The 8,558-nt window shown below is 42.2% G+C and overlaps 1 protein-coding gene across 1 annotated transcript in view; it reads left to right on the top strand.

Moving 5' to 3' along the window:
* Positions 1-8,558, top strand: part of TBC1D9B (TBC1 domain family member 9B) — a 28,024-nt gene that overhangs the window by 7,241 nt on the left and 12,225 nt on the right. The window contains exons 3-10 of the mRNA XM_014312153.2: positions 2,131-2,241; positions 4,047-4,165; positions 5,174-5,402; positions 6,061-6,319; positions 6,967-7,174; positions 7,307-7,519; positions 7,676-7,837; positions 8,416-8,557. Of these exons, the coding sequence (XP_014167628.1) occupies positions 2,131-2,241; positions 4,047-4,165; positions 5,174-5,402; positions 6,061-6,319; positions 6,967-7,174; positions 7,307-7,519; positions 7,676-7,837; positions 8,416-8,557 (1,443 nt within the window). The remainder of the gene's footprint in view (positions 1-2,130; positions 2,242-4,046; positions 4,166-5,173; positions 5,403-6,060; positions 6,320-6,966; positions 7,175-7,306; positions 7,520-7,675; positions 7,838-8,415; position 8,558) is intronic.

Genomic DNA, 8,558 nt, shown 5'->3' with positions numbered 1-8,558 from the left:
TGTGTGACCCGGGGCCCGCTCGGCCGCAGTGTCCGCCCGGGGCCCCTGTCCGCCCCCGGCCGGGGCTGTTAGCGGTCAGGCCCGGGGAGCTGCAGCCGGGGAGGACACACAGCTGATGGGATGCCTGGGACTGTCTTCTTCTCTTGTCAAAAATGGCTTCTCAGCCCTGCTCGCGTTGCTTTGAATTATTAAGGTGGTTTATTTGCATATTTTGTATGTCTGTGTGCCTTTTCAAGATGTAGAGGATGACAGTAAGACGTGGTTTATAATTAGTAGCAATATGGAAGTTGTGCTGTACATGGGCCAGGGGTGAAGCTGTGCGGGTGCAGCCCAGTGGAAAATACCGCTGTGTGTGGGGACAGCCTTGTTTGTGACATAAACTGCTGAAATAACACGACTGTCACCAAAGCACGATGTTAACAACAACAGCAAATCCCCTCACTTTTAAAAACCCCACTTTTGTGCAGAATGCTTTCAGTTATGTCAATTTCAAAGATGTCAATTTCACTTTTTTTCAATTACACATAGCAACTGTCGTGTTGTCGCGCCCTTTTAGACAAACGGGTGCAGCTGATAAACATCATTAGCATATTTCATCTTTTCACGGTGTTCAAAATTATTTTTTACTGTTCTGTTTGAAGTCACCTAACTTGTGCAGTTTTGCATATAGGCTAATACTTGTATTCTACAATTTTCTAGTTTTTTCCAAAAAGAAACAATGCCTGGTGCTATTTTGGTAGCATTTAAACTGATGTGTTCCTGATGGGTTGGAGTTTTGAGCTGTGTTTACTTTTTGAGCTAATGTGGCTCAGTGAGTCTTCTTCAGAGCTCCTGCAGGTTAAAAACCACGTGTCCTCAAGGAGCTGTGCAGCTGCACAGTGACATCTCAGAGTTAGAGTGGGAGGTTCAGCTGAGCTGGAAAAGTTTTTGAGTTGCTGTCAGACTCAGGTTATTAAACATCTCATTACTGGTCTGTGGGTCAATATTTGACACATTCAGTATTGTCGCAGGATGGATTCCAAATTAACTTTTAATCCATATCCTGCTTAAAACTACACAAGAAACCCAGAGCCCAAACAGATCCTGCTGTGCTGGTTCCATACGTGCTTGGTTTAGGTTTGTCACGTGGGCTTGCTGTGGGTGATGTTTCACTGCAGGGACAATTGGTGGTATGTTGTTAATTTGTTAATTGCTACATAGATAGCCAGAAGAGATATGGGAGAGGAAGTGGCATGTTTCTTAATAAGGAATGAGATATGGATGAGTACAGTTCAAACAGACTTACCCAAATCATGAGAGCTGGGAATTGTAATGACCCCCCACAAAGTCAGAGCCCAAGGAGCAACCATGTTCCCTCTCCACGTTCTAATAATAGAAAACTTCTAATCATGAGTGTGTTGCAAAGTTAATTTGCATTAAAGATGCTCATAATGCATTGTCTAGAACAACAAAGCAAATCATCACCTTATATATCTGTTTTATCTAATTGAAATAAAGACTTCATTGAAGTAAATTGATTTGCTTTACAAAGTCTGGTTCATCAACATTTACTCTGGAAGTGTCTCCTTTCTTATTTAACATCATATAAAAATATTTTGACTTCTGCATTACCAAATTTTGAGTTGCTGACATCTTTGTTTAATCAAAGTACTTCTGAAAACATCCTTGAACCATCCTGTGAGCACCAGTTTTTCTAGATCTACCTGATTCCATTTGGACAAGTTACCTACTTTTGGCATTGGTGATTTTGAAAAATGCAGCGTTGAAGACTCTTGTGTCTTTTAGCTTGGTAGGCTTAAAAATCACTATTAGAAGCAAAAACCCCACACTTTCATTAGATAACTCTTCTGTGAAGGTGGGGGTCTGCAATGAAGCTTAGTAAGCATTTTAATTGCCATCTAAACTTTGTCCATTACCAGTGGGACAGGCTGCAATTGAATTTTAGGGAATTTACCTCCAGTGACTGGAGATAAATTTCTGAATTTTCTGAACTGAGTGCCCGCAGCTCTTCATCACAACTGTTCACAGGCTGTGAACATCAGCATTTTCTGCAGTGATCATCTTGTGTTTTTGCTTAACCCAGTTCTTTGTTTTGGTATGACACTGCTGTAATTTCTGTCTGTTTCCTAGGTCTCCTTGTGGGAACTCTAGACGTGGTTTTGGATTCCAGTGCCAGAGTTGCCCCATACCGGATTCTGCACCAGACTCAGGACTCTCAAGTGTACTGGGCAGTGGCCTGTGGTATGTGACTCTTGTTTGGGACTGGATTTGAGTTATTCTCTTGTCTTTATGGTTCAGATGACAGGTTATCCCACATAGGAGTATCCTGTGACTGCTCAGGACACTTCCAAGAGCTTCCGATGGTGTAGTAGAAGATTCCAAAAATAACAAAACTCAGTGTTGTTTAAACTGTAATTAAGGAACTTGAAGCTCTGCAAAAGCTTCTGTTTCTGCAGATGTCAGGAATTTTCTTTCTTCCAAGATGTACCTTGTATTTGCAAGGTTGTAGTGAGATTGTGCAGAGAACAACACATGCTGGTTTTGGTGGGATGATGAGTGTTGTGCTGCTGCTTACCAGGAGCATGGCACAAGATGGGAGCATGTAACATTGTTCAAGGTACCAGAGGTATTTTGGGGAATTTCTTGGTCCAGTTTGTGTTTTTTCTATTATTTCTGGCCTGGAATATATGTGTATATAGATGTGTAAAAAGGACTAGAATAGTATTTTTTAACATCAAGGATCCTTGGCCTCTTTTACTTGAGAAATGTAACTCCTGTTTTAGTATATCATAATGCAACCATCTGATGCCTGTTGGTGAACTTTGATTAAAGTTTAGGTGCTAATGCTTGCTAAAGGGGAAATAGCTCCAGACATATTTGTTAGACCAACTTTGTTTACAATAAGAACCTTCACTTCTCACTTTGTGGTGGAGACATAAAATCTGATCGTGAAGGAATCATTTGCTAGGCCCACAAAGGCTGATGTCTTGTTTTTCCTCTTCCCACCTTCTCCCCAGGCAGCCAACACAATATTCTCCCTTGCAGAGCTGCTTAAATTCTGCAGAGGAGAGGTTTAGATGTTGCTATGTTTCACAGAAACTCAGGTTCCCCTTTGAGGAGGATGGAGGCAGAGAATTAAGAAAGACAGAAAACAAAATGGCAGGTCGGGAACTGCATAGAAAAAAGGAGAATATTTAGTGTAGATCTGTAATTTTATGGTATCTTGATACTTAGTAAGTTATTTTTTTTCAATTTCAGGAGTACTTTAGTTGATACCCTCTGTATCTCAGTTACTTTTAAACAGTGAAGTATGTAGACGTGGGATGGGCTGGGTAACACCCAAACGGAGTTTGAGAAATTATTGTCCTGGAGTAAATATGTTGTCTTCATTCAAAATATTTTTTTTAAATCATACCTGGTTCTCATTCTGCTGTCAAAGTAAGAGTACTGGCATTCCTTTAACGTTATAAAATATATACTGCTCTCTAGTTGAAAAATGCAGATATTTTATTTACAGTTCACTGTGTATAGATACTAGTGGGCAGCAATCTGGTCACACATGCAGCTTCAGCTCTTCAGCACTTTGTTCTTATACCCCTCCTTGTAGGAATCACAAACTTTTACTCCTTCATGTATGTCATTCTAATGTAGTTCTTACAAAGATGTGAGTTAGTGAGGCCAGGCTTATTTCAGCAATTTGGCTGCTGTCACTTGGTAAGAGATGTAGCTCATGAAACAAAACAGGACACAGACTTTATTCCACTGCTGTTGTTTCTGAACCTGTGGGGGTTTTTTTGCAGTCAAAGCATCCTATAATTGATAATTCTGTGCCTTGGAGTATCCTTGGTGACAGTGGAGATATTTTATTAGGAACATAATGTTGGTGTACATGAAATATCCTTAACATGTACACAGTTGGTGTGTGTGATTTATCCTGGTCACTGTTCAGTAATTATTAGTTTCCTGCTGTGAACTTGGAGGAAAAAAGACCTTGTTCTAATTTTTTTTCCTTTGCTCTTGGCATCATATTTCTCCCCTTCAATTAGGGTCATCTCGTAAGGAGATCACAAAGCATTGGGAATGGCTGGAGAATAACTTACTGCAGACTCTGTCCATCTTTGACAATGAAGAAGATATCACCACCTTTGTCAAGGGCAAGATACATGTAAGTGACATGTTTCCCTGAAAGACTTCCAGATTCTGAGAAAGGACAAGGGAGATGGTTATAAGAATTTTTTATCCTTTCTAGTCATGCATAGGTATGAAAGTGTCATGGAATGCATCCAGCATTGTCAACATCCAGTCACAGTCAGAGCAAATTCTGAACAAATATATTGGCAGGGGAAGGGTTAAGAGCAGTGGATCTCAAAGAACAGCCTGCTTAGGATGTTCCTACTAATCCAAATATAATACCTCTTTGAAATCATTGCCAATTCTGCCTTTGATGGAGGAAGAATGGTTTAACAAGGGTTCATCTAGCAACAAATGGAGGAGAGAGAATTCTAGTTCACAAGCAATGTACTTGCCCTGCCAGTGGTCTGAAAGGTACCTGGGTTGTAAAGGAACTGCACCCCAGCTTCCACTGACTTTGGAGTCAGCTGTCTGCTGGTCTTGCAGTTAACACACTTCAGATTCCCACCCCACAAACCCTCCAGAGCAGAAACTTATAAATACAGTTCTTTATTGAACTGCAGGAAGTTGCATCTTTTTCAGCTCTCCTGTCAGATTCTTCATGTTTTCCATGTGTGTCTGTGCATGAGAGAGATGGTGGTCATTTGTTTTTCCTTCTGGCCAGTCAAGAGCTGACAGACTGCAGAGTTCTGCCCTTCCTGACAGATGATCTTCTTCCAGTTGGAGAAGCAGGTGTGCAAATGAAAAGAGACTTCAGTTCTCCTGCAGGGTGTTCCAAATGTTCCCAGGCCAGCCATGAGGAACTCAGTCAAACATTAAACATGAATGCTTGTGGCACATGTTCAGGAATGGATCCCAGACTCCCACAGTATCTGACTGCCCTTTCTGCATGTCTCTGCTGTTTCTGACATGACTGGATAAGTGCTGTGTCCTGTTCCTTTGTGCTCTCCGGATTGCTGCTGTGACCCTTTGCTTTGTACATTATTTCTGTCAGCAGGCACCTTCACTTCTGTTTCTCCTCTCTCCTCCCACATCCTTTCAGGGCATTATTGCTGAGGAGAACAAGAATGAGCAGCCCCAGAGCGAAGAGGATCCAGGTAAATTCAAAGAGGCTGAACTGAAGATGCGGAAGCAGTTTGGGATGCCCGAGGTGGAGAAGTTGGTCAATTACTATTCCTGCAGCTATTGGAAGGGACGTGTCCCCAGGCAGGGCTGGCTGTACCTCACTGTCAACCACCTCTGTTTCTACTCCTTCCTGCTGGGCAAAGAGGGTGAGTTATGAGCCTACAAGTTGTGTTTCTATCACTTCTCATGATCTTTTCAATGCAGTTATCTTTTGTGTGAACTCCTTTTTAAGATGACAGGGGTTTTTTGCTTTTAGGAATCCTTGAGCTCTGTCTGGCTCAGCACATAAATCAGTTCTTGCTCTCATAGGCACTTCAGTGCTGTTTAGACTGAATGCCTGAGTCATTTTTTAAAACATTTCCCAAGTTGTACATCTGTTTTACTCAAACTGGGTTACGTTTTACAAGTTAGACTGGGTTAGAGAACCAAGCAGTATTTTTACCTTGGTGAGTTTTATCTGGAACACCTGCCAGGACCTAGTATTTGGAAAGCCCCAACTCCTGAGTCCAAAGCTAATTTGATGGAAAGAAAGAATGAAAACTTGAGTAATTGTAGTTGGAAGCATTTATTGGATGGGAGATAGTCCTTTTGGAACTGCATTATTTCTAGTCTAGTTAATCCCAAAGGTTATTTCCAAGTATTTTTGGAGAACCCAGTAAAAGTGTAAAGAAAAGAACTGTCCATGTGTAAGAGGGGAAAAAATGCTGCTCCACTGAGAGCTTGCAGGCTGCTTGACCTTCATTTCTGTTTGGTTGTTGTTTTGCCTCAATTGTGATAATAGCATTTTTTAATTCTTTTTCTCAGTTACACTGGTGATCCAGTGGGTGGATGTAACCCAGCTAGAAAAAAATGCTACACTGCTGTTCCCTGAGTGCATTAAAGTAAGCACAAGGGACAGTGAACTCTATTTTTCCATGTTTCTCAACATCAATGAGACATTCAAGCTGATGGAGCAGTTGGCCAACATTGCGATGCGGCAGCTGCTGGATAATGAGAGCTTCCTACAGGACAAATCTCTCCCAAAGCCCAGGAGGCCTCTTAAGAACATCTCTGCATTAAAAAGGTATCATTTTCCCAGCAGTGAGAAAAGAAGACAGGTAGTAGGGGATTGGAAAAATAAATCTGCATTATTTTGTAGCTCCCAGGTGCTGCTGGAGTTTTTCTTACTCTAGGGGCTGCATCACTTACTTCAGTCATTAGCCTTCTGCTTGTTCTCTCTTTTTCCCCATCCCAAATTGGAGCTGATTTTACACACACCCTCATGTCTTTCTCATGCTTGCCTAGGCACTGTCAGAAGGAATTTTCAACTAGAAACTGCTGAAATTCATATGTTAAAAAAAAAGTGAAGGAAGAAAATTACACCAGCCCCTTTGTCTGAAGTTAAAGATTTATAAAAAGAAACAGATTTGTATTGTAATAAATCCTCCCACTGGGGACTGTTCTCTACAGTTTCAGAATCTCATGTAATATTTCAGTTTTGCAGATGCACTTGCATATTTTATTTTGTATTGCAGAACATACCTCGTCAGAGAGGCATGTCTGAAGGCTGAAAGAGGAGTCAGAGGAGGGGTGGCATCTCAGTTAGAGAAAGGAATACTAAGAATACACAGCACAGTCTGAAGGTTGTGATTGGAATGAACATTTGACATTAGTGTTTGAGTGGGTTTTTCAAGTGAGTGAAAAAGGATACTACCCTTTACTTTTCCCCAGAGACCTGGATGCTCGAGCCAAAAATGAGTGCTACCGTGCCACTTTCCGGTTGCCCAAGGATGAATGCCTGGATGGACATACAGATTGTACCTTGTGGACACCATTCAACAAGATGCATATTCCTGGCCAGATGTTCGTTTCCAACAATTACATCTGTTTTGCCAGCAGGGCAGAGGAGGCCTGTCATCTCATCATTCCTCTCAGGGAGGTGGGGATTTCTTAGCTGTATGTTAAGACTACAGGGCTCTCTTCTCTATTGTGTCCTTCTGTCTGTTGTGCTGTGCTTTATGGACAATGGAAAACATGCCAGATGCAAATGGCCCTTGTCTTTGTGTTCTAGGTGACCATAGTTGAGAAAGCTGATAGTTCCAGTGTGTTGCCCAGCCCTCTGTCCATCAGCACTAAAAGTAAAATGACCTTCTTCTTCGCCAATCTGAAGGATCGGGATTTCTTGGTTCAGAGGATCTCTGACTTCCTGCAGAGAACACCGTCCAAGAAACCCTGTGGCATCGACCGGGAATGGAAGTGGAATGTGGCTGATCCCAGCAGCGAGGTACTAAGGAAATAACTGGGAGAAACTTTATCAACTTTTCAGAGCAATGCTCCTTGCAGTGTGTTTGGAGTGCTTGTCACCAGCCAGTGCTGTCTCTGTCAGGCCATGAGCAGAGGAGGGAGCATGAGCTCAGACATTTTTTGTTCTCTTGTCCAGGAAGTTCCAGAGCTGCCTTCCAGCAGCCCCCTGGCTGTCAGCCCCACGTCTGCTCTCAGCCATCGACCCGTCAGCTTCTGTGCTGGGCAAGTGCCAACAGCCTCACAGGGACTGCTCAAACTCTTCAGGAGGAATTCTGAGGACCTCTCTGGGCCCAAAGGGGTAAGTGATATTTTTATGTAAAGCAATAAAGTATAAATAGTTTGCAGTAGTTTGCTGATTGCCTGGCCTGCTCTAGAATGGAAATGCATTTTATCCCCGCTCAGTATCACTGCTGTGTGTATCACAGTGGTAGTACTGCATAGAGGTAACTTGACTGTCAGCTTACACTGTTTGTACTGACATGCCTGAGGTACTTGACCAGAGGCTGAGAAATGAGTGTTACCAGTGTTCTGGGGTGTGAACTCATGGCTGTGAAGAACAACTTTTCTTCAGAGCAAGAAAGCAGGGAACTTGTATCTCTGCTTGCTGGTTAATCATCGTGATCAATGGTTCTTCTTGCATTTATGTGGAGATTTGCATAGTTGTAAAGACTTGAATTTAAGCAAGGTCATAACTGATGCAGAACAGGGTAGATAAGTATATATACACTGTTTTCTTCAGCAGAAAGAAGAGAGGTTTTAAATGTCACAATGTATTTTTCCTGTGAGGTGAAGGCCTGAGTATACCCAGAAATCACGTGTCCTACAAACATAAAAATGCAATAATATCCAAAAATAGCCATATTTGTTTCTATGAAGGCAAAGGAGAAGATGAAGGAAGAGTCTTGGAATATTCATTTCTTTGAATATGGGCGAGGGATGTGTATGTACCGCACTGCCAAGACAAGGGAGCTGGTACAGAAAGGAATCCCTGAGAATCTCCGTGGAGAGCTGTGGCTCCT

This window comes from Geospiza fortis, unplaced genomic scaffold (assembly GCF_000277835.1).
Source record: "Geospiza fortis unplaced genomic scaffold, GeoFor_1.0 scaffold55, whole genome shotgun sequence".
Classification (NCBI taxonomy): Eukaryota; Metazoa; Chordata; class Aves; order Passeriformes; family Thraupidae; genus Geospiza; species Geospiza fortis.
Note: the sequence above shows the minus strand (reverse complement) of the source record. Positions and strands in the feature narration are given on the sequence as shown.